This window comes from Ranitomeya imitator, chromosome 2, assembly GCF_032444005.1.
Source record: "Ranitomeya imitator isolate aRanImi1 chromosome 2, aRanImi1.pri, whole genome shotgun sequence".
NCBI classification, from domain to species: domain Eukaryota; kingdom Metazoa; phylum Chordata; class Amphibia; order Anura; family Dendrobatidae; genus Ranitomeya; species Ranitomeya imitator.
Genome location: NC_091283.1, coordinates 202139243 through 202166439, shown reverse-complemented (window position 1 = coordinate 202166439; position 27197 = coordinate 202139243). Strand labels below are relative to the sequence as shown.

The window sequence follows — 27197 nt, the reverse complement described above, 5'->3', positions numbered from 1 at the left end:
CCCCATAGACATGTCAATTTCTACAATGAGCCCTTGAAAGGAGGAGGTTAATGTAATGCAATTCTACCGCCTAGGTCAGCGGCATTAGGGCATCATATAATACAGACGCCTGAGAATCCGTTAGTGGAGCAAGGTCTTAAAGCAAAAATTGTCCAAGATAAGAAAAACCTCTACTTCCCACCCCAGAGACAGCGCCACTCCTGTCCACAGGTTGTGTCTGGTACTGCAGCTTCTCTGTAAGATACAACCAATTGAGCGATGGAGCTGGAACGTTCCTTAGAATCAGCGGACATCTTTCACAACGGAATAAAGAATTGTAGGTGACAGGACGGGTTTCCTTCAGAATGTTTATTAGAGCTTCTTAGGAAACATTACAGAAAACAACCATCTGTTCTGCGCTACCTCGAGCTTACTGATTATACATGTTAAATTCTGTAATAATATAGAAAAAAGTTACACAAAACTGTGCAATCTGTGTGTGCAGCTAGAGATATGTAAACACAGGAAAATCCTTCTATAGAGAACCTGTCCGGGCCCTCGACTGTTCCTACCCGCTAATATAGAGGTATACACAGGGACTACTGGAATCTGACCAGGCGTGCCATGGGGCCTATGATCTCTGCAGGCTCTGACACTGGCAAATTAAAGTTAATCTTTACATACACTAATAAAGCAGGACTAGCCCAGCATGGCGTGCATTCCCTCTGGACTAGTCCTGCATTTCCACACGTGATGGACAGCCTGCATAGCAATCATATCACCCAGGAAGGCATGACTCCACAGCACCTCCCCCCCGCTGGACTAGACCAGGGGAAGAGACGCCCCCCCCCCGCTGGACTAGCACAGGGGAAGAGAAGCCCCTCCCCCCCACTGGACTAGCCCAGGGGAAGAGACGCCCCCCGCTGGACTAGCTCAGGGGAAGAGATGCCCCTCCCCCCGCTGGACTAGCCCAGGGGAAGAGACGCCCCCTCCCCCCGCTGGACTAGCCCATGGGAAGAGACGCCCCTCCCCCCGCTGGACTAGCCCAGGGGAAGAGATGCCCCTCCCCCGGCTGGACTAGCGCAGGGGATGAGACGCCACACCCGACTAGACAAGGGGATGAGATGCCCCGCTAGACTGGACAAGGGGATGAGACGCCACGCCTGACTAGACAAGGGGATGAGATGCCACGCCAGACTGGACCAGGGCATGAGACGCCCGCTGAACTAGCCCAGGGGAGGAGACGCCCCTCCCCCGGTGGACTAGCCCAGGGGAAGAGACTCTCCTCCCCCTCGCTTGACTAGCCCAGGGGAAGAGACGGCCCGCTGGACTAGCCCAGGGGATGAGATGCCCCGCCAGACTGGACTAGCCCAGGGGAAAAGAATGTAGCACTTGGAAGCAGTCAGGGGGGCGGACAGATTCCCTTTAACCCGACATTCAGTTATGACTATTCCAAGAATCCAGCACCGACATGCCTAATAATCCAGACTCTTGCATGTCTAAAGTTGGAAGACTGATCGCAAACTATTTTACCTTGTTTGAAATCTTCCTAAAGGTTCTTGAGCATCTTTCACCAGATTCCGAATATGAACGGCACACATTATTAAAGGGGTTGTCCGATGAAAACAAGTTATTGCCCATTGACAGGATAGATGACCAGCGCCACTTACTGAAGGGGTGACAACCACTAGGAAACGCACCAATCGGAAGAACAGAGAATTTTTATCCCAGTTACAAAATGGAATGACCGACTGTCTATTCATTCTCTATTGGGCTGTGGGAAAAAGCCAATCACTATGCTCCACAACCCTAAGTTAATGGATGAAGTGGGGGGCGAACATGCGCACTGCAGCTCCATACCCAATTCCTCTAATGTGTGCATGTCCCGGCGGTCAGACCCCCACCGATCAGCCTATGGATAAGCGGCAACTTGTTTTCAAGAAATAACCCCGTTAAATAGATCTCATCCCTTCTGGGACTATTGTACTTACTTTGAAAGCCTTCTCAGAATGGTTGTATAATATAGTATGACAATGTCTCCCTAATGCCAAAATTAAATAGCTGTGTTTTGTTCTGTTTCAAAATTAAATAGCTGTGTTTTGTTCTGTTTTTTGATTAATACATTCACTCTGATATAGATTTTCAAAGTAACTCCACCTGCCTCATCCGGTCTGAAATCCAGATATTGTGAAATCTGGTGGAATGATGAAGTAATGTCAGATTAAATGAGTTTCACCATGTGTACATATGTCCAGACATGCACGGCTCTACACATCCGCCTATGTTACAAGATTTACAAGGCTTTTGTATAGGGCCCGACTGGGCTTTTGACCACTGAGAATTTACTGGCCCTCGACATGTACAATAAAGAAAACCCTGTGATAGTTCTTCCGTTGAAGTGCTCGGATTCACACCTCCCGGCGGGCATGTAGTCATATAGTAATCTTTATACATAGATTGTGCCTCCGGGATATCAATAATTATCATTAAACTGCATTCTGACTATATTAATTTACAGATGGCTACTAAGCAATCTAGAGTCCTGCCATCGTATATGTTCAAGGCCAGAGAGGAAAGCGATAAACAAAAAAAACCATCCCGTTCACATTCTACTTTTGGCAATATTTAGGAGGCAGTATGGTAAACCGCTTCTCTTTACAGCCGAGCGGTCACGGTTTAGGGGCGCGAAGCTTTACTCCCAACAGGCAGTAAAGCGAGACTCTCCTGAAATTGCCGCTAATCCCTAGAGATACTTTGATAATGAAGTGATCACAATCATGGAGTTGAGGATCTTCAACCTAAAATACTTGAAAATATCATGGTCCCTTTTTTTGTTTTACATTTAGAAACCCCCTCCGCCCACACCAAAGAAAAATAAATAAAAATCCAAGCAAAATAAAGGTTATTTCTGTATTAAGTTTAAAAGGATGTAATATTAGAAATAGGGACGGGATGTAATGAAGGAAAAACAAAACCCCAAATAAATGCACCGCAGGCCTCTCCTACCCAGAAAGGGTCCGCTAACGCCTCTCTGTACAGCTATGATACAAGACGCGGGGCTCTGCTGCCCTCTGCTGGCAGGAAGATGGCACATCCTTTCAGAAAGCAGCCGGCTGACATTACTTGCGATCGTCGATGGTTTTAATGAACTCCACAGCAGCCGTGAACTGCATCCACCAGTACGACTCCTCTCCGGTGAGACGGTTTGAGTAGAAGTTGTTGATGTACTGTACAGTGGACAGGAGGCAGGGCGGGTTAGCCTGGAAAAGGGAACAGAGGTGACTTGTTATTTCCACATAAAAGCATCCATGGAAAGCCCCCCACGTGGGGCGACGTAGCCCCCCTGTCATCGTTGCTCCTACTGCGTCTCAGTCCCATTAGCTTGATGCCAAGCCTAAAAGTGTAAGGGATGAGGAATCAATATAATACCAAGAAAACGCCTTTAACGCCTGTTTACACCGTCCTGACCGGGCACAATTTCACAATTCTGACCAGCGTCACTTTAGGTGGAAATAACTTTAATATCATAGGTTCTGAGAATGCTTTTTGTGACACGTTGTACTTCACCTTAGCTTAGTTAGTGTTACATTTTAGTAGTTATAACATGCACTTATTTCTGAAAATATCTAAAATTTGAAGAAAAAAAAATTTGGGGAAAATGTTGCCAGTTTCAAATTTGGATTTTTTATCCCCTTAAACCAGAGAGATATGTCACACAAAATAGAAAATAACGTTTCCGCATGTCTACTTTACAGGAGCATCACTTTTTAAACATTTTTTTGGGGTTAGGAAGATGGGTTAAAAGTTAATGAGCAATTTCTCATTTTTCCAACAAATTTTACAATATCTTTATTTTTATTGTTTTAGGGACCTCATCACGTTTCAAGTGACTTTGAGGGGCCTATGATATGAAGTTTATTAAACCTTCACCTTGAGGTGCTTCATAGAAATTTAACCAATGTGGAAGGAAAAAATGACAATGTTAATTTATAACCATAAACAAATGTTGCTTTAGCCCCAAATTTTGACTTTCACAAGACTAAAGGAAGAACATGGACCCAAAAATGTGTTGTGCAATTTCTGAGTATGCCGATACACCATATGTGGGGGAAAACTACTGTATGGGTGCACGGCAAAGCTCGGTAGGGAAGGAGCACTGTTTAACTTTTAGAACATAAAATTGGCTGGAATAGATTGCGATGCCATGTGGCGTTTGGAGAGCCCCCCGATGTGTCTAAACAGTGGAAACCCCACACGAGTGACCCCATTTTGGAAACTACACCTCTTGATGAATTCATCCAGGGATGTAGTGAGCATTTTAAAGGGAATCTTAGTAGGATCAATCCTCCTAAGCCATCAACATTGGCAGGTAGCCAATAGAAAGTTCATTAAAATGACCCCTTCAAATCTGCGATCCCATGTTTTTTTCTAGAGAAATCCATGTTTTTCTTATATGTAAATGTTGTTCTTCATTTTCTGATTTTTTTTTCTTAATATTTTTTTTGATAATTTTTCTCCTAGCCTTCTAAATACTTTGATTGCTGGAGCTTGGCTATCATTTAAGCCGAGCCCGGTGGCGATTGTGTGGACATCTCCTGTGCCCACATGATCACCATGATGTACTGGTTCATCCATTTGTGGAAAAGCGTTAAAGGGAACCTGTCACCCCGTTTTTTCAGATTGAGCTATAAATACTGTTAAATAGGGCCTGCGCTGTGCGTTACTATAGTGTATGTAGTGTACCCTGATTCCCCATGTATGCTGAGAAATACATTACCAAAGTCGCCGTTTTCGCCTGTCAATCAGGCTGGTCTGGTCAGGTGGGCGTGTTCACAGCGCTCTTTTCTTCTCCAGCTTTCCGTTGGTGGCGTAGTGGTGTGCGCATGTCCAAGGTCCGAATTCCCTGCGCCCACGTGAAGACACAGCGCGCGATCTGCGCGGTTATCCCTTGCATCGGTGGGGGCGGCCATCTTCCTGGGGCCGCGCGTGCGCAGATGGAGTGCTCTGCTGCACGGGGCTTCAGGAAAATGGCCGCGGGATGCCGCGCGTGCGCATTAGAGATCGCGGCGGCCATTTTCCCAAAGCCGAGTTTGCATCTCGGCTTTGGAAAAATGGCCGCCGCGATCTCTAATGCGCACGCGCGGCATCCCGCGGCCATTTTCCTGAAGCCCCGTGCAGCAGAGCACTCCATCTGCGCACGCGCGGCCCCAGGAAGATGGCCGCCCCCACCGATGCAAGGGATAACAGCGCAGATCGCGCGCTGTGTCTTCACGTGGGCGCAGGGAATTCGGACCTTGGACATGCGCACACCACTACGCCACCAACGGAAAGCTGGAGAAGAAAAGAGCGCTGTGAACACGCCCACCTGACCAGACCAGCCTGATTGACAGGCGAAAACGGCGACTTTGGTAATGTATTTCTCAGCATACATGGGGAATCAGGGTACACTACATACACTATACTAACGCACAGCGCAGGCCCTATTTAACAGTACTTATAGCTCAATCTGAAAAAACGGGGTGACAGGTTCCCTTTAAAGGGGCCGTCTTGTCTAAATGGGTAAAATTGGAAAGTCCTTGTAAAAGCAATTAGCACCGCAATTTACCACTAACTAAAAGTAGAGATTTATTATAACAGAGGATTGCTTTTATTCTATAGCTTACTGCTCACTGACTAAGTACCAACCACCTCAATCAGCAGCGGCCGATCTTCTAGGCACGGAGTGCAGCGCTTACAAGCTCTTTGCTTTAGATCTTGCAAGTGACGCTCCGAGACAGCCTCAGCTCCACTGAAATTGCACAGCCAAAGTGGTCTCTGCTTGGACCATGGGAGAACGCACAATGTGGACCCCTCATTAAGGGAAATAGAAGAATTGGCCCATTGTAGGAATGTAAATATAATGTAATTCCTGTAGTATTCCTGTAGTATGTATTGGGTCAATGCAAAGGAAAGTGGCAAAAGCAAAGCAGCCCTCTAGATCCTCACCTTAATGAGCACAAACACCAGAACAGGGACAAAATCATCCGCTCCGGGGACGGAGTACTCATTGGCGAGACTGAGGAGGTTCATGATAGTAGAGCACATGCGCATGATACACTGCACCTTATCACTGGGGGTCTTGTATGCACTAATGGTGCGGATCTCAGCCTGCGCCGAGGGCCACGGAGCCTCCCTCAAGTAAACCTAAGACAAACAGGAATTATTATTCTGCACCTGTGAAGGAAGCAGCCATACACTAAACCACCATACCCTTACGCTAAATTACACACCTCCCTTCCTGCAACACTAAACCCCCCCATACTCTATACAGCACACCTCCCCTGCTGTGACACCAACCCTCCCCATACGCTAAACTACACACCACCCCTCCTGTGACACTAACCCCCCACATACTATACAACACACCTCTCCTCCCGTATAGCATATGTCACGGGAGGGGAAGTGTGTTGTATAGCATATGGGGGGTTAGTGTCACAACACACCTCCCCTCCAGTGACACTAACCCCCCACATACTATACAACACACCTCCCCTCCAGTGACACTAACCCCCCACATACTATACAACACACCTCCCCTCCAGTGACACTAACCCCCCACATACTATACAACACACCTCCCCTCCAGTGACACTAACCCCCCACATATTATATAACACACCTCCCCTCCAGTGACACTAACCCCCCACATATTATATAACACACCTCCCCTCCAGTGACACTAACCCCCCACATATTATATAACACACCTCCCCTCCAGTGACACTAACCCCCCACATATTATATAACACACCTCCCCTCCCGTGACACTAACCCCCCACATATTATATAACACACCTCCCCTCCCGTGACACTAACCCCCCACATATTATATAACACCTCCCCTCCCGTGACACTAACCCCCCACATACTATACAACACACCTCCCCTCCCGTGACACTAACCCCCCACATACTATACAACACACCTCCCCTCCAGTGACACTAACCCCCCACATACTATACAACACACCTCCCCTCCAGTGACACTAACCCCCCACATACTATACAACACACCTCCCCTCCAGTGACACTAACCCCCCACATACTATACAACACACCTCTCCTCCCGTGACACTAACCCCCACATACTATACAACACACCTCCCCTCCAGTGACACTAACCCCCACATACTATACAACACACCTCCCCTCCTGTGACACTAACCCCCCACATACTATACAACACACCTCCCCTCCAGTGACACTAACCCCCACATACTATACAACACACCTCCCCTCCAGTGACACTAACCCCCACATACTATACAACACACCTCCCCTCCAGTGACACTAACCCCCCACATACTATACAACACACCTCCCCTCCAGTGACACTAACCCCCCACATATTATATAACACACCTCCCCTCCTGTGACACTAACCCCCACATACTATACAACACACCTCCCCTCCAGTGACACTAACCCCCCACAAGCTTTAAACATGCCACAATCACACCTATCCTCAAAAAGCCCTCTCTTGACCCATCCTCTGTATCTAGCTATCGCCCTATATCACTTCTCCCCTTTGCCTCAAAACTACTGGAACAACATGTCCATATTGAACTGTCCTCCCATCTATCTTCCTGCTCCTTCTTCGACCGCTTTCAATCAGGCTTCCGGTCACACCACTCCACTGAAACTGCCCTAACTAAGGTCACCAATGACCTATTAACCGCCAAGAGCAAGCGACACTACTCTGTCCTCCTCCTCCTGGACCTGTCCTCTGCCTTTGACACAGTGGACCATTCCCTGCTGCTGCAGACCCTCTCATCCCTTGGCATCACAGAATTGGCCCTATCCTGGATCTCATCATACCTAACTGACCGTACATTCAGCGTCTCCCACTCACACACCACCTCCTCACCTCGCCCCCTATCTGTCGGAGTCCCGCAAGGTTCAGTTCTAGGACCCCTGCTCTTCTCCATCTACACCTTTGGCCTGGGACAGCTCATAGAATCTCACGGCTTTCAGTATCATCTCTATGCTGACGACACACAGATCTACATCTCTGGACCAGATATCACCTCCCTACTAACCAGAATCCCTCAATGTCTGTCTGCTATTTCATCCTTCTTCTCCACTAGATTTCTAAAACTTAACATGGACAAAACAGAATTCATCATCTTTCCCCCATCTCACGCGATCTCCCCAACGAACCTATCCATTACAGTAAACGGCTGCCCACTCTCCCCAGTCCCACAAGCCCGCTGTCTTGGGGTAATCCTTGACACTGATCTCTCCTTTAAACCACATATCCAAACCCTTTCCACTTCCTGCCGCCTCCAACTCAAAAATATTTCACGGATCCGCACATTCCTAAACCAAGAATCTGCAAAAACCCTAGTCCATGCCCTCATCATCTCCCGCCTTGACTACTGTAACCTCCTGCTCTGTGGCCTCCCCTCTAACACTCTTGCACCCCTCCAATCTATTCTAAACTCTGCTGCCCGACTAATCCACCTGTCCCCCCGCTATTCCCCGGCCTCTCCCCTCTGTCAATCCCTGCACTGGCTCCCCATCACCCAGAGACTCCAGTACAAAAGCCTAACCATGACATATAAAGCCATCCACAACCTGTCTCCTCCATACATCTGTGACCTCGTCTCCCGGTACTTTCCTGCACGCAACCTCCGATCCTCACAAGATCTCCTACTCTACTCCCCTATTATCTCCTCTTCCCACAATCGCATACAAGATTTCTCTCGTGCATCCCCCCTACTCTGGAATGCTCTACCACAACATATCAGACTCTCGCCTACCATCGAAACCTTCAAAAAGAACCTGAAGACCCACCTCTTCCGACAAGCCTACAACCTGCAGTAACCACCGATTGACCAAACCGCTGCACGGCCAGCTCTACCCTCACCTACTGTATCCTCACCCATCCCTTGTAGATTGTGAGCCCTCGCGGGCAGGGTCCTCTCTCCTCCTGTACCAGTCGTGACTTGTATTTTTCAAGATTATTGTACTTGTTTTATTATGTATACCCCTCCTCACATGTAAAGCGCCATGGAATAAATGGCGCTATAATAATAAATAATAATAATAATAATACTATACAACACACCTCCCCTCCTGTGACACTAACCCCCACATACTATACAACACACCTCCCCTCCAGTCACACTAACCCCCCACATACTATACAACACACCTCCCCTCCAGTGACACTAACCCCCACATACTATACAACACACCTCCCCTCTAGTGACACTAACCCCCACATACTATACAACACACCTCCCCTCCTGTGACACTAACCCCCCACATACTATACAACACACCTCCCCTCCTGTGACACTAACCCCCCACATATTATATAACACACCTCCCCTCCTGTGACACTAACCCCCACATACTATACAACACACCTCCCCTCCAGTGACACTAACCCCCACATACTATACAACACACCTCCCCTCCTGTGACACTAACCCCCCACATACTATACAACACACCTCCCCTCCTGTGACACTAACCCCCCACATACTATACAACACACCTCCCCTCCTGTGACACTAACCCCCCACATATTATATAACACACCTCCCCTCCTGTGACACTAACCCCCACATACTATACAACACACCTCCCCTCCAGTGACACTAACCCCCCACATACTATACAACACACCTCCCCGCCAGTGACACTAACCCCCCACATACTATACAACACACGTCCCCTCCAGTGACACTAACTCCCCACATACTATACAACACACCTCCCCTCCCGTGACACTAACCCCCCACATACTATACAACACACCTCCCCTCCCGTGACACTAACCCCCCACATACTATACAGCGCTCCTCCTGTCCCACAACAGCTCCGCTTCCCATACTCTACACCCCTCCCCATACAGACGATTTTCCTGGCAGCCCCCCAGCTGTAGACAATAAAGGACCCGGCCAGTGGAACCCACCACACCACACACAGAACCCGTGTCACTGTCCGCCACACATCTCATGACTCCACTTATTATCCGATTGTCTGGACAGCGGACGTCTGCGCTTCCACCAATATAACTGCACTCTGATCTGGGAACTGACCTCCGGGATCTGCAGTGCTCTGTGATTGGCGGTCACCACTTTGGCCAGTCTTTGGATGTGTTCGTAGAGGACCCTGTTTGGGGGAAAAAAGGCAATGAATGAATGGAGTACAAGTCCTAGTCTATCAGACAGAACCTGACCATACGGCTGGCTCCACATTGTTCCAGTCTTGGTCAATTTTCCCTTTTGAGTGAATTAACTATAATAAAACCTATAAAATCAGCGATGAGCAGTCAGTCTGTGACATAAGGGCTTCCGGCCAATTCAAGATTTTTATAAACTGCTCAGAAGGGTGTAAAATCACAAGTCACCTTACTGAATCCCTCATCTGCTGGCCAGACGTGACCGCTGCAGCCATTCACTGGTTGTAGCGGCTGTGGGCAGTGATTGGCTGCAGAGGTCACGTCTGTCCAAACACGGGAATATCAGAGACCTGTAGGGAAACCTGGGACAGAACAGGAGTAGTGGGGAGGGGAATTGGTAAAGTATTACTTACAATACTTTTGTTAAGCAACAGGGGGCTATATTAATTTACTATATTATTAAAATTGTTTTTTTTTCTATTTTTCATTTTGCAAGATCCAATAGAAAAAAGTAATATATTGGTGGACCAACTCCTTAAGCCCTTTACCCCCAAGGGTGGTTTGCATGATAATGATCGGGCCAATTATTGCAATTCTGACCATTGTCCCTTTATGCTTCAACGGATCCCACTGATTCCGAGAGTGTTTTTTCAGGATATATTGTACTTCATGTTAGTGGTGAAATTTATTCGGAATTACTTGTGTTTATTTATGGAAAAAAACGGAAATATGGCAAAAATGTCCAGCTTTGAATTTTTATGCCCTTAAATCAGAGTTATGTGACACAAAATAGTTAATAAATAATATTTCCTCAGCACAATTTTGGAACCAACATTTTTTTTTTTAGTTAGAAGGGTTAAAAGTTGACCAGCAATTTCTCTTTTTTCCAACAAAATCATTTTTTTTAGGGACCACATCACATTTGAAGTCACTTTGAGGGCCTATATGATAGAAAATACCCAAATGTGACAATTCTAAAAACTGCACCCCTCAAGGTGCTCAAAACCACATTGAAGGAGTTTATTAACCCTTCATGTGCTTCACAGGAATTTTTGGAAAGTGGGGAGAAAAAAATGAGAAATCAAGAAATTGACTTCAGATCCAATTTTTTTTAATTTTGACAAGGATAACAGGTAAAAATGGACCCGATAACTTGTTGTGTAATTTCTCTTGAGTACGCAGATACCTCATATGAGTGAGAAAACCACTATTTGGGTGCACGGCAAGGCTCGGAAGGGAAGGTGCACCATTTGACTTTTTGAATGCAAAATTTGCTAGAACAATTGGCGGATGTCATGTCACGTTTGGAGAGCCCCTGATGTGCCTAAACAGTGAAAATCCCCCACAAGTGACACCATTTTGGAAACTAGACCCCTCAGGAAATTGATCTAGATGTGTGGTGAGCACACTGAACCCTCAGGTGCTTCACAGAAGTTTATAATGTTGAGCCGTGAAAATAATAATAAATAAAAAAAATCTAATTTTCCCCACAAATAAGTTTTCAGCACAAAATATTGCATTTTCATAAGGGTAACAAGAGAAATTGCACTATACAATTTGTTGTGCAATTTCTCCTGAGTGCATAGATATCCCACATGAGGGGAGAAAACTACTGTTTGAGCGCACAGCAGGGCTCGGAAGGGAAGGAGCGTCATATGACTTTTTTGTAATGTAAAATTTCCTGGAATCATTAATGGACGTCATGTTCCATTTGGAAAGCCCCTGATGTGCCCATCAGTGGAAATCCCCTATAAGTGACCTCATTTTGGAAAATAGACCCCTCAAGGAATGTATTTAGATGCATGGTAATCACCTTGAACCCCCAAGGTGCTTCACAGAAGTTTATAACGTCGAGCCGTGAAAATAATGAATCACATTTTCCTCACACAAATGTTGTTTTAGCCCCAAGTTTTTCATTTTTCTAAGGGCTAATAGGAAATTTTGGATTTTTTTTATTTTTTTACAACAAACTGAGGTCCACTTTTTCTTGAATGTGCCAATATCCTACACAAAATATTTTTCAGGCACAGTTCAAAGCTCAGAAGGGAAGGAGCGCCAGATTTTACTGTTATGGTTTGCAGGTGCCATGACCCACTGGGAGAGCCTATGAGGTGCCAGAACAGCATAACCCCCCCATAAGTGACCCCATTTTACGAACTACACCTCTCAATGAATTCATCTACGGATGCAGTGATCATATTGACACCACTGTTGGGTCACAGAATTTTATACCATTGGGCAGTGAGGACAAAATGACTCCATTCTAACCATCAAAATTTAGTTTTAGCCCAAGATTTTACATTTTCACACAAGAAGTGGGTAAAAATAGCACCAAAATTTGTCCCACAATTTCTACTGAACGTGGCAATACCCCATATGTGGCTGTACAGTACTGCTGAACCATATGGTGAGGAGCCATTTTGTTTTTCCAGAGCCTTTGTGCTACCAGTAACATGCAAGCCCCTATATTTCCGTTAACAGATGACGGACCTGAGTGGGGACTTGCTTTTATTGTGGATTGAGTGGAAGCTTTTATTGGGAACATTTTACATAACGCTGAGATCACATTTATCCTGCGCTCTATGCTGAGCACTTACTTTGGGGTTTCCATCTAAATCTGAGTGACGTAATTCAGATGAAACCCCCGAGGGATTCATTCACTATAAAGAGGCAGCAGAGTTACTCTGGACTGCGTCTGGCCTCTGTTCATAGGTGTCCTTTTCAGAAGAGCAGAAAACTGGGGCCGATGGCACTACAAAAAAGATGGACACAGCCGGATCACAGGTCCTATGGCGTCCACAGTGTCTCCATCTGCCTCATTATAGGGAATCTTCAGCGAGGGGTTCTGTCTGAATCACGTATTTCCGAGATTTACATGGAAACCCCGGTGTAAGCATCAGCATACAGCACAGGATAAATGTGTGCCGGGCCTTACTGTGATCTTCGGGAGGCAGAATGGAAAAAAATCAACAGCAGGTGAAGAATTGGTTTTACTTATTTTTTATGCCGTTCCTCATGTGGTATACGTGATTAGGTGACTGTATTCTTCGGATCAGTGCGATTACAGTGACATCAGATTTATATCGAGTTTTTATGTTTGGCAGCTGTCACACACTAAAAAACAATTTGTATTGCAAAAAATAGTTTTGCATCACCATATTTTGAGAGCTATAATTTTTCCATATTTCAGCTGACAGTCATGTGATGGCTTGATTTTTCCAGGAAGAGTTGACGTTTTTATTGGTACCATTTCGGGCACATGACAGTTTTTGATCACTTTTGTATTCTGATTTTTGTGAGGCAGAATGAAAAAAAAAAAAACAGCAATTCTGGAATTTTTTTTTTGGGTGTGTGTGTGTGGAGGGGGGAGGGGGGGAGGGTTGGCCATTCCGTGGGTGGTAAAATTGATAAGGCAGTTTTATTCTTCGGGTCAGTACGATTACAGCGATACCTCATTTATATCTTTTTATGTTTTGGCGCTTTTACATGATAAAAACTATTTTATAGAAAAACATCATTTTTACATCCCCTTATTGTGAGAGCTATAACTTTATTTACTTTTTCGCTGATGGAGCTGTATGGTGGCTCGTTTTTTGCGGTACAAGATGATATTTTCAGCGGTACCATGTTTATTTATATCTGTTTTTTTGGATCGTGATTTATTGCACTTTTTGTTCGGTGGTATGACAAAGCATTGTTTTTTGCCTTGTTTTTTTATTTATTTTTATGGTGTTCGGTTTTATAGGTCGGATCATTGCGGATGACGCGATAACAAATATGTGTACTTTTATTGCTTATATTATTAAATATTTAAAGATACAATATATTTTAATTTTTTTTATTATTTTTTTTTTATATTTTTACAATTATTTAAAAGCATTTTTCGTACTATGGGACAATATTTTTTGTAAGCTGATCGCTTCTATAGCATGGAGACGAAGCAGCATCCCCCATGCTGTAGAAACTGTCAGCCCTGCACCGACAGAGACTTGATGATCATGCACTGCACATGATCAGCATGTTTCCTAGCTCTGGTGACCCGGATGTCATCATGATGACATCCAGGTCACCATGGCAACGATCGGGACCCCACGTCACGCCACGGGGTCGCCAGCCCTCGCCCTCCACCCGGAATGCTGCGGTCATATTCAATCACAGCATTTCGGGGGTTAAAGTGTCGGGAGCGTCCTGTGACTGCTCATGGCACTTAGTGCCGAGTGTCAGCTGTCAGAATCAGTTGACACCCAGCGGTGATAGCCCGCACACCACCCTTGTGCGTGGGCGATGGCTATGTAATTTGACAGCAGCATAATGTAGGGGCAGAGACCCCGATTCTATGGATGTCACTTGCTGAGCAGCTTTCTGTAGTTTCAATACAATCAAGTGTTTTATCAGCAGGAGATTATCACTGCAGGACTAGGACTCCCGTGCAAGGCAGTCAGTTCAGTTAATCTGTGTAACCCCTCCCCCACCACTAATTGGCAGGAAGCGGCCAATCAGTGGTGTGGGCGGGGTTATACACAGCTCAGCATTCTAGCAAAGCTACGTCTACAGCAGACAAAAAAAAAAACAGATTTTTATTATTTTTTTTTTTAATCAAAACTACACTAAGCAGTCCAGTTAATGATACATTGCTGGAATCAGGCTCTCAGCCCCTACATCATGCTGATCTTACACTACATAGCAAAAATCTATTAAATTAAATGTTCTGCAACTTTCATATATACCGTATATACTCGAGTATAAGCCGAGATTTTCAGCCCATTTTTTTGGGCTGAAAGTCCCCCTCTCGGCTTATACTCGAGTCATATACCCGGGTGTCAGCAGGGGAGGGGGAGCGGGGGCTGTGTAGTCATACTTACCTGCTGCGGCGTGGTCCCTGCAGTCCCTGGCTTCTCCGGCGCTGCAGATTCTTCCTGTAATTGAGCGGTCACATGGCACCGCTCATTACAGAAATGAATAGGCGGCTCCACCCCAATAGGGGAGGAGCCGCATATTCATTGCTGTAAATGATCGGTGCCATGTGACCGCTCAATTACAGGAAGAAGCTGCAGCGCCGGAGAAGCCAGGGACTGCAGGGACCGCGCCGCAGCAGGTAAGGGGAGCGCAGCGCTATAATTACCTGCTCCTCGCTCCGGCTCCGTCTGCAGCGTCCTCTAGCAGTGACGCTCAGGTTAGAGGGCGCTGTGACGTAGTCAGTGCGCGCCCTCTGCTGAGCGTCAGTGCTGGAGACGGAGCCGCAGAGGAGCAGGTAATTATTGAAAGCGCCGGCGTCCTGAGAAGAGAGGTGAGTATGTGATTTTTTTTTTTTTATGGCAGCACCAGCAGCATTCTAAGGAGCACCTATGGGGCCATAAAGGTGCAGAGCATATAAGGGGCACAGCATTATAAGGAGCACCTATGGGGCCATAAAGGTGCAGAGCATATATGGGGCACAGCATTATAAGGAGCACCTATGGGGCCATAAAGGTGCAGAGCATATAAGGGGCACAGCATTATAAGGAGCACCTATGGGGCCATAAAGGTGCAGAGCATATATGGGGCACAGCATTATAAGGAGCATCTATGGGGCCATAAAGGTGCAGAGCATATAAGGGGCACAGCATTATAAGGAGCACCTATGGGGCCATAATCAAAGGTGCAGAGCATATATGGGGCACAGCATTCTAAGGAGCACCTATGGGGCCATAAAGGTGCAGAGCATATATGGGGCACAGCATTATAAGGAGCACCTATGGGGCCATAATCCAAGGTGCAGAGCATATATGGGGCACAGCATTATAAGGAGCACCTATGGGGCCATAATGAAAGGTGCAGAGCATATATGGGGCAGCATTCTAAGGAGCACCTATGGGGCCATAATCAAAGGTGCAGAGCATATATGGCACAGCATTCTAAGGAGCACCTATGGGGCCATAAAGGTGCAGAGCATATATGGGGCACAGCATTATAAGGAGCACCTATGGGGCCATAAAGGTGCAGAGCATATATGGGGCACAGCATTATAAGGAGCACCTATGGGGCCATAAAGGTGCAGAGCATATATGGGGCACAGCATTCTAAGGAGCACCTATGGGGCCATAAAGGTGCAGAGCATATATGGGGCACAGCATTCTAAGGAGCACCTATGGGGCCATAAAGGTGCAGAGCATATATGGGGCACAGCATTCTAAGGAGCACCTATGGGGCCATAAAGGTGCAGAGCATATATGGGGCACAGCATTCTAAGGAGCACCTATGGGGCCATAAAGGTGCAGAGCATATATGGGGCACAGCATTATAAGGAGCATCTATGGGGCCATAAAGGTGCAGAGCATATATGGGGCACAGCATTATAAGGAGCACCTATGGGGCCATAAAGGTGCAGAGCATATATGGGGCACAGCATTCTAAGGAGCACCTATGGGGCCATAAAGGTGCAGAGCATATATGGGGCACAGCATTATAAGGAGCACCTATGGGGCCATAAAGGTGCAGAGCATATATGGGGCACAGCATTCTAAGGAGCACCTATGGGGCCATAAAGGTGCAGAGCATATATGGGGCACAGCATTCTAAGGAGCACCTATGGGGCCATAAAGGTGCAGAGCATATATGGGGCACAGCATTATAAGGAGCACCTATGGGGCCATAAAGGTGCAGAGCATATATGGGGCACAGCATTATAAGGAGCACCTATGGGGCCATAAAGGTGCAGAGCATATATGGGGCACAGCATTCTAAGGAGCACCTATGGGGCCATAAAGGTGCAGAGCATATATGGGGCACAGCATTCTAAGGAGCACCTATGGGGCCATAAAGGTGCAGAGCATATATGGGGCACAGCATTATAAGGAGCATCTATGGGGCCATAAAGGTGCAGAGCATATATGGGGCACAGCATTCTAAGGAGCACCTATGGGGCCATAATCAAAGGTGCAGAGCATATATGGCACAGCATTTAAGGAGCACCTATGGGGCCATAATCAAAGGTGCAGAGCATATATGGGGCACAGCATTATAAGGGGCATCTATGGGGCCATAATCAAAGGTGCAGAGCATATATGGCACAGCATTCTAAGGAGCACCTATGGGGCCATAATCAAAGGTGCAGAGCATATATGGCACAACATTATAAGGAGCATCTATGGGGCCATAATCAACGGTGCAGAGCATTCTATATAGCACAGTTGTATATGGAGCATCTATGGGGCAATAATGAACGGTATGGAGCATCTATTTTTATTTTTGAAATTCACCGGTAGCTGCTGCATTTTCTACCCTAAGCTTATACTCGAGTCAATAAGTTTTCCCAGTTTTTTGTGGCAAAATTAGGGGGGTCGGCTTATACTCGGGTCGGCTTATACTCGAGTATATACGGTACTTAGTTTTTAATTTCTTCACAACTTTAGCGGTATAGTATAACATTGAAGAACTTTATGATGACTATTTCACTAGATCTGGACAATCCCTTTCAGGAATAACTCTGGATTTTAAAGGCGGTTTCCCCATCAGGTCTAACCCTGTCCCTATGTTGTTTGTCTGAAGGGGACCCTGCTGAGAACTAGGAGCCCCTCTACAAGAGCAGCCCCCACTTGGGTGGCCCAGTCCCACCCATACATCACATGGACGTTAGTATGAATGTCGGCCATGTCAGGCTACATTTCCTTAGGACTGCAGGGTAATGTGCAGCAGGTCGAGGCTTCTTGGTCCTCACAGGTGAGCAGGACCAGTGGCTCATCGCCTTTCAAGACTAGATCCGGCTTACTCCCATTAGCTCGAACAAAAATCTTAATAAATATATTGGAATACTGCTGTGTATACCCTCGGTGTAATGCCCTAGATCCAGAGGTATACCCTAAGAGTCTCCTGCCCCTCCTGCTGTCACTCACTTCTCCCATCTGCCTCCTTTTCCCTCCAACTCACTGGTCACGTAGTACGTCGGCATCCTGGTTGGGGTTGAAGGCGAGCTTGAAGATGCGATTCATCACGCTCCTCTCAATGGCAATTTGTGCATCTTGTAGCTGCTCCTCGCTGGCGTTTTGCCAAATCACATCTTGTGCCATAGCTCCGTACAGAGACTGCAAGAACTCCTCCACTTGGGCAGTTTTATCATCGGCGGCCGTCAGTTTCTGGAAGTCTACAGACAGAGAATAGAAGAACACAAAGTACACCCCTTACAGCAGTACTCATACCTAGTGTTTCTCCATATATGGCGGGGTACCAGCGGTGTCCGCAGGGGCCAGGCGGCACGTGGATACAAGAAACCGCACCGGCATCCGGGCAAGTCAAAGTAATGCAGTTTAGATCTCATAAAACCAGAACGCTGACGCGTTTCAGGCACCAAGGTCCTAGGTAATAGCAGCGGCCGATGCCGGAGCCGTTTCTTTTTCCATCACAATTCCATTTGGGCTCCTGAAGTAGAAGCAAGGGCCGTGTCGTGCGGCTGGACAGCTGCGGTCAGTGACTGACAGCAGTATTTTAGCGGTTAGTGTAGAAAAACTATAAATTGATGTATTTGCAATAAAAACAAATATACATCCCTGACCAAACCACTTCAATAGATGAATGAATTAGTGTGGACAAATTCAAATAAATGCAGATGTGGCCATTAGTGATGGCCGGCGGTCACTTATGGGGGTCTTGTAGGTGAAGACATGGCAAATCTTACATTTACCCTCCGACCTTGAACACAAAAACGACTTGGCGAGATCATTGCGCGAACACAAAGATTTACCTTGAATGAACTCTTGGATCTTCTTCTCTTTGCTCTCTAACAAGAGGCGGACGCAGACCGTGGTGAAGTAGCGGGTGGAGACCTCCTTATCCCGCAGAACTCTCTGCAGCAGTCGTTCCAGGTGAGCCTGTGTGCTCTGCAGCCCCTGCCGACACCTCGTTAGATATGCAATGTATGAGGCTCTTTTCCTACAATGAGCAGCGGATCAAGAATAAATCAGCGCAAAGCAAGGGTTAATGAGAAGTATTCAGACATATTTACCCCGATAGCCCCCTACTGGACCTTGTGCTCAGTGGACCCCACTCTAGTAGACCTGGTCTGGCCATGTGATACAAGTATTACTTCTTACGCCCATTGATAACAGATAAGTTCTGATTGCTGCGGTTAACCATTTACATGCTGCTGTTAATCTCTAAATCTCTTTCAATTAAACAGATGCCAGTTTACTCCAACTTCCATCGGGACCCCCAAGACGTGATGGTGGGGCAGCAATAAGTTACCATGGCAGTCGGGGGGCCTCGTTGCTGCCATCTTGGTACTGCTCCCTAAAAACATACACTTAAAAGAGATCATGTCAATGGAACAACAAAAAATCCGGCATGGATTTTACTCTTAGCAATTGCATTGAAATACCTCACAAAATTGACATGCTGTGTATTTAATCTTCGCACAACGTGTCAATTTCTTGTCCACTTTGCTGGTACTGTAAACCCCCTGGAAAACACACCGTAGGCTTTCAATTCAGATCTGCTCAATGGAAGCATACCTTTACAGTTATATTAAATGGGGTAACCGGCTCTAGTCACTTCATCATGTGGAGGTTGTCGTTGTCCAGTGACGTCACGTCTACAGACTGCTGGCCCGCGTGCACAATTGGCAGGTGTCACCCCTCCTGTCCTGTTAGCTGGGCAGATCTATCCTAGTGTGACGGCACCGACTCCGATAAACTCCGACATTGAAGAGATCAGAGTCGGATTGCCACTTTAATCGCCAACTTTTCTACCTGCCCGAGCCCCTCCGTACCTGTAATCCTCCGCTATGGATGCTAGGATCTTGCTGCAGGTCCGACTGTCAAATCGGCTCACACAGCGCATGGTCTCCTGAATCTGGGCCATGAGGTTCTTGTCCTGTAGATTTATGGCTTCTGCAAGCTGAACTTTCAGAAAGCACACAATCTCATTGTCTGGGGGAGAAAAAAAAATTATATTACACACACACACACACATATTATTTCTAATAATGAACAGCTTTCCCAAATTCCTTAAAATGAATAAAAATTGAGCTTAAATAGTAAAATCTTCCTTATGTCCAGAATAAGAGTGGTCTCACACATCCTGACTGCGATGCACGCACAGGTCGCACACATCCGGACCACGATGCACGCAGCGGTCTCACACATCCGGATCGTGATGCACGCAGCGGTCTCACACATCCGGAGCGGTCTCACACATCCGGACCACGATGCACGCAGCGGTCTCACACATCCGGATCGTGATGCATGCAGCGGTCTCACACATCCAGACCGCGATGCACGCACAGATCTCATACATCCAGACCATGGTGCACGCAGCTGTCTCACACATTCGGACCGCGATGCATGCAGCGGTCTCACACATCCAGACCGCGATGCACGCACAGATCTCACACATCCGGACCGCGATACAAGCAGCTGTCTCACACATCTGGACCGCATTGCACACACAGATCTTACATCCAGACCGCGATGCACGCAGCAGTCTCACACATCCGGACCGAAATGCACGCAGCGGTCTCACACATCCGGACCACGATGCACGCAGCGGTCTCACACATCCGGATTGTAATGCACGCAGCGGTCTCACACATCCAGACCGCGATGCATGCACAGATCTCACACATCCAGACCATGGTGCACGCAGCTGTCTCACAAATTCGGACCGCGATGCATGCAGCGGTCTCACACATCCAGACCGCGATGCACGCACAGATCTCACACATCCAGACCATGGTGCACGCAGCTGTCTCACACATTCGGACCGCGATGCATGCTGCGGTCTCACACATCCAGACCGCGATGCACGCACAGATCTCACACATCCGGACCGCGATGCAAGCAGCTGTCTCACACATCTGGACCACAATGCACGCAGCAGTCTCACACATCCGGACCACGATGCACGTACATGTCTCACACATCTGGACCGCGTTGCACACACAGGTCTCACACATTTGGACCATGATGTACGCACAGGACTCACACTTCCGGACCACAATGCACGCACAGGTCTCACACATCCGGACCACTATGCACGCAGCAGTCTCACACATCCGGACCACGATGCACGCACAGGTTTCACACATCCGGACCACGATGCACGCACAGGTTTCACACATCCGGACCACGATGCACGCACAGGTCTCACACATCCGGACCACGATGCACGCACAGGTCTCACACATCCGGACCACGATGCACGTACAGATCTCACACATCCGGACCACGATGCACGTCCAGGTCTCACACATCCGGACCACAATGCAAGCAGCAATTGCAGGACTCCTGACCTAAACGCTGCAGCCTTATAGGCATATGTGAAGCTCTCGAGTTTGGGTTAGGAGACTGGAGGCCAGTGCATGCATCGTTGTACAGAAACGGACTGCAAAACACGCATGTGTGAATCTGGCCTTATGGACAAAGTTTATAAAAACTAAAAAAAAATAATAATGACATCTGTCGGGACATGCTGGAAGTTTTAGTTTCACAATAGTTAAAGGATAGCAGGTTGGAGACTAGTGCCTTTATATATTTCTAATCACATAAAAGGCTTTGGGCACTGTTACAATGCAATATTAGTTGTAGTGGTGGTTATAATATGTAGAGGTTTACCGTCCGGGTCAGTATGATCGGGCAGGCCATTCCGCGTAGAGTGAGAAAGCATCGGGAATGCTATAGAGTCCGCAGAACATAACGCTAATCGCAACTTCTTTTTTGCATCCCTAAAGACACAGAAATAGGATGTTTAAACCTTTATACAGTAAATTTGTGAATACACTCCTCTTCACTGCTCTACAAGACCAATTAAAGGGCTATTCTCCACATTTAAAAGTAACTTATGGATCGGTTTTGTGTCTGACCCCTGGGACCCCCACAGATCCAGAGAATACCACGCCATTCATTCTCTGTCACTGCTGGAGATAAAGCGCTGTGCTCCATCTATGGCAGTCCCACACAAAATGATTGGTTCATGAGCAGATATTGCTCCATAAGGGCGGGGGTGGGTGATAACTAGTGATGATCGAGCTTGTTCGGCTAAGGTGTTATCAGAGCATTCTCATGTGCTAATAGAGTGTCTTCAGCGTGCTCGAAAAATATGTTCAAGACCCCATGGCTGCACGTTTGGTGGCTGTTCAACAGCTGCCACACATGCAGGGATTGACTAACAATCAGGCAATCCCTGCATGTGTTGCGGCTGTCTATCAGCCTCGACACGTGCAGCCGCAGGGACTCGGACATAGCGTTTGAGCACACCGAAGACACTCTTTGCACCTGAGCATGCTCAGATAACACTTTATCCGAGCACATTCGCTCATCACTATAACCTTTTAATTGATCATGGAGACAACCAATTGAAAAGGAGATAAATCAATTAATACAAGGAGTAATTCCACCTACCTGTACGAGAAGGAGGAGTCTGGAGGACGAGCTGTTTGGCTGGCAGAATCCGGAAGATCATCGGACGTCATATTCTGCAAGGCTTCATCTCTAGGTGAATCGTGAAGACTTTCTCCATCGCCAACCACATCTGCAGACATCAAAACTACATATTAGAGAATGGCATGCACAAGAAATGACAGATCAGTCTCCTCTGAAACATTTAGGATACAGCATGTTATCTTAATTAGCCAGTCGTTTATTTTCAGCAAGCCAGGAAGAATATTCCTAAGTGTTGTCTTTTGAATTTATGTGTTTCTTTCAGGTTGGTCAAGAAAACAGACTTTTGGCCTTGTAAGCCTGTAATATTGACTTGTAAGTTGTAACATTGTGCTCTTGTCCTGGATGACTAGTGATACAAGGTGTGGAGACACAGCATTGTATCTTAATTAACCAGACAACTATTTTTAACAAGCCAAGAAGAATAGACTGTTATCTATATGTTGAGTTTTGAATGTTTGCGTTTCTGGTTAGTCAAAAAAAACTGACTTTTGCTCGTGTTAGCCTGTAATATTGACTTGTAAGTTAGCATTTGATGTAACATATTGCACTCATCCTTTATGATTAGTGATGTTTACTGTTATGCCAGATAGTTTGCTGACTTTCAAAACAGAGGAGGAAAATCTATGCAAATCGATAACATAAAACAATGCAACTTGCTGGTCACCATTCTTCCCCTTATCTGTGATGCTGGATTGAAGGACACTTGTTAAACATAAAATGAGGTGATACGCCTCTAAAGGTACCTTCACACTGAACGATATCGCTAGCGATCCGTGACGTTGCAGCGTCCTGGCTAGCGATATCGTTCAGTTTGACAGGCAGCAGCGATCAGGATCCTGCTGTTCCATCGTTGGTCGGAGCAGAGAAAGTCCAGAACTTTATTTCGTCGCTGGACTCCCGCAGACATCGCTGAATCGGCATGTGTGACGCCGATTCAGCGATGTCTTCACTGGTAACCAGGGTAAACATCGGGTCACTAAGCGCAGGGCGCTGTGCTTCTCTGCACTGGCTGTGAGCGCCGGCTGGCCGTAAAGCACAGCGGTGACGTCACCGCTCTGCTTTATGGCTGGCCGGCGCTGACAGTGCAGGAAAGCACAGCGCCGGGGGACAGACACCGGAATGTAAGTATGTAGTGTTTTTTTTTTTTACATTTACGCTGGTAACCAGGGTAAACATCGGGTTACTAAGCGCGGCCCTGCGATTAGTAACCCGATGTTTACCTTGGTTACCAGGGGACCGGCATCGTTGGTCGCTGGAGAGCTGTCTGTGTGACAGCTCTCCAGCGACCAAACAGCGACGCTGCAGCGATCGGGATCGTTGTCTAGATCGCGGCAGCGTCGCTAAATGTGACGGTACCTTAAGAGAAAGAGACAGAGTTTCAGCCAAGACATCAAGACTTCCAGAGACAGGACAGCACGAGGGACACAGATTTATTATTTTACAAGATGCCCGCTTAGGTGACCTTGGGCCCGACTGGAAGAATACAGATCTGCTCAATTGACCATCGCAAATCCATGGATATGTTTGGAGAAAGCCAGGATTAGGACCTACTGATTGCCTGGCTCCATGGAGATGTTCGGAGAAGCCAGATTATATAATAGATGGAGAAATGATACATGGTTTTACCTGCTCCCTCATATGAGCCCGTAGCTCCATCACTTGGGCTGGTCCTCTTGATGGCATTCCTATACTTATCGAGAATGTCTTCTGCCGCCTGAGAATGGGGACCAAGTCTAGAGGTTGCATCATCTGTAAGTAAAAAGCCCATCGTCCTGTCAGGTTTTCTGTGGCTCCTCTAATGGACATTACTGTGCAGAAATTGGAAACTGAACCTGCACCTGGCATAGAGAATCTGTCCGCGCCCATTTCTTCCTTCTCTTTATCCTGCTTTTCCTTCTTCCTGAAGGGAATAGGAGCTGAGAAAAGAAAATCACTTACAGGTGAGGTGCCAGATGCCATCTACAGTCGCAATCGAAAATTAATATCAACCCTCCCGCCCCCAATTGCAAGTAAGATTAATTGCAAACAGCAGAAATGTTGTAAAATTAGTTAATAGCTAAAACATAACAAGTGACTTCTGTGAATTCACCATCAAATGCCACTTTTTAACACACTACTGCAGTCTCAGAATTATTCACCCCCTTTGTGACAAGCATCAGTAGTACTTGAGCCCTTCTGGCTGTTATAACCTGCTGCAAACGTGACAACAGCTTACAATGTGTCCAGCACACTGAAAAAAAAAAAAAAGGATACTGCATTTCATGTAGAACAGAAAAAAACAAAAACTGATGCGTTCAACCGATCTAAGGCACCTACAACGAAGCATGATGGGAGCTCATCACCTCCTAAGACAAAGCATGGAGGGAGTGCTGCAGCGCTTACAATGAAGTATGGTGGGCGCTCAGCGGCACCTACAACGAATCATGGTGGGAGCTCGTCAGCTCCTAAGACAAAGCATGGCGCGAGCGCTGCAGCGCCTACAACGAAGCATGGTGGGGGGCTCAGCGGCGCCTACAATGAAGCATGGTGGGGGGCTCGAAGTCTTGCAACACCTGTCACAATTGCCTGACTTGAACATGTGTACCAGGTTCAATAAATTATCCGACAGAATAACAATGTACCTTTAGGCATTGCTGACACAAAGCGTTTCCTCCACCAAGGCTTGTTACGGTCTGAACGCTCGTCATCACTGTCTTTTCTCTCTTCCGGCTACAAAAATAATACATTTTTGTATTATCAATAAAATAACAAATTTTAGGTAATGACTTAAAAAAAAAAAAAAAATCACGAGGTGAAAACTTGTCTCTGACAGTCTGTCTGGGACCTTTTACATATGTGCTTTCTGATGTGGGTCTATGGCTACTACTGCTGGTCGTAGCAGGTCAGTGCTGCTCCTCAAAACCAAAAATTGCATTAAGCATCACATGCAAGATGGATGCATAAATAAGATTGAAACCGGATGTACCTCTCCCCTTGAAGAGTCCTTGCTCGGCGAGGAGGATGAGGACTGAGAGGCATTGATCCCGGCATATGCCCCCAATATGATTCCCCCAGGCGGGTGCTCTCGCTCTTCGTTTCCTGCTCTTCTTGCCCAGCCGGGATCACTCATGGGCCGCCGTATGGATGTGGCGATGTCGGAGCTGCGGCTACGTACGAGCCTCTCGGGGCAAGAGTGCCTTTGTCTGTAAGCATCAGAGTCCGTGGGAACAAAGACATGGGAGCCGAATGTGGGCAACCGAGCTTCATTGCTTCCTATAGCGCCTTCCATGATGGGTGGATCTGGAGGGGGGTGAGAGGGTCTGGCATAGTGTACCTTAGGCCGTACCACTGAAAGAAATCCAAAAATAATAAGCGGTTTATAAAGAAAGAAACATCTGGAGGACACCCCCCCACATCAGAGGAGAGACATTTGTCTGGATAGTGACAGGTAATCAGGTGACATTTTTATAGGAAGGGGAATTGCATAAGGAGCACTTCCTAAATTTAATGAACAGGCATCTATGCAATTCCCTTATATAAAAAACTGTATGGTTTATTTTTGGTGAGTTTTGCAAAAATGAAAAAACGAGGTTACAATAGAGAAACGTCTGTAACGCTGTGATGTTACCTTCACTAGATGCTGGTGCTAAGGGATCGAACATGGCTAACAAGGACTCGGCCTGGGATGGGGGAGACGTGGTATGATGGATGCCTGGAAATAAACAAGGCATATTACTCGTCTTTTTTTGCATGGGATCCGTAGACGATCTCTGTGAAAACACTGAAGAATAGCAGCAAGTAAGAACTACAGTACTGGAACATATTACGTATTCACTGTGCATTAGCCACATAGACATAGGAAAGCAGAGTGTGTGGAGGAATCAATGGTTTCTATTGGAGAGTGCTGTGGGCATGCTCTATGATCTGTGCAGAAGTCAGAGCGCAGGGAGGTGGAGGACACCACCTAGAATATTCTCCAATTGTCTACATAGGTGATAATTTTCATTTTAATCCAACCTGTGAAGATGAGACTACTGAATTTGATTTATTTTTTTCCAGAAGAGAAATGGTCACACTAATATTAAAGGAGTTGTCTGGGAAAAACAAATCAACACCTAGCAATAGGTGGGGGTCAGCTGGACTTGTACCAGTCGGCAGAATGGGGAAGTTTTATTCCTGTTATGAATGGAGTGGCAGTACATATGCTTGAACCCGTTCCATTCCTTGTCTATGTGGCTGCCCAGAGCTTTTTTACGGCGCCACTCTATTACTTCTCTATGAGGGTACCAAGAGTTTTTTCCGGCGCAGCTCCATTCCATTTCTATGAGGGTGCCAAGAGCATTTTCAGGCACTGCTCCATTCATTCTCTACGAGGGTGCCAAAGGCTTTTTCCGATGTCGCTCCATTCCTTCTTTATGAGCGTGTCAAGAGCTTTATCTGGCGCCGCTCCATTCTTTCTCTGTGAGGGTGTCAAGGGCTTTTTCTGATGTCACTATATTCCTTCTCTATGAGCGTGTCAAGAGCATTTTCAGGCGTTGCTCCATTCTTTCTTGATGAGGGTGCCAAGGGCTTCTTCTGATGTCGCTCCATTCCTTCTCTGAGGGTGCCAGGAGCTTATTCAGGCACTGCTTCTTTCCTTCTCTATGAGGGTGCCAC

General features: G+C 46.7%; 1 protein-coding gene across 11 annotated transcripts in view; it reads right to left on the bottom strand.

The window, feature by feature from the left end:
- Positions 1-333: 333 nt before the first annotated feature.
- Positions 334-27197, bottom strand: part of GAPVD1 (GTPase activating protein and VPS9 domains 1) — a 90271-nt gene continuing 63407 nt past the window's right edge. For 6 of the 11 annotated variants that reach the window (XM_069748494.1, XM_069748496.1, XM_069748497.1 and 3 more), the window contains 13 exons: positions 26170-26322; positions 25528-25889; positions 25184-25271; positions 24401-24478; positions 24189-24311; positions 22521-22650; positions 21735-21844; positions 19892-20051; positions 18869-19056; positions 18058-18271; positions 10070-10142; positions 5965-6162; positions 334-3239 (listed from right to left, as the gene is read on the bottom strand). In XM_069748494.1, the coding sequence (XP_069604595.1) occupies positions 3099-3239; positions 5965-6162; positions 10070-10142; positions 18058-18271; positions 18869-19056; positions 19892-20051; positions 21735-21844; positions 22521-22650; positions 24189-24311; positions 24401-24478; positions 25184-25271; positions 25528-25889; positions 26170-26322 (2018 nt within the window). In that variant the 3' untranslated portion in view covers positions 334-3098. The remainder of the gene's footprint in view (positions 3240-5964; positions 6163-10069; positions 10143-18057; positions 18272-18868; positions 19057-19891; positions 20052-21734; positions 21845-22520; positions 22651-24188; positions 24312-24400; positions 24479-25183; positions 25272-25527; positions 25890-26169; positions 26323-27197) is intronic. The other 5 variants (XM_069748498.1, XM_069748499.1, XM_069748500.1 and 2 more) reach the window with 1 other exon arrangement.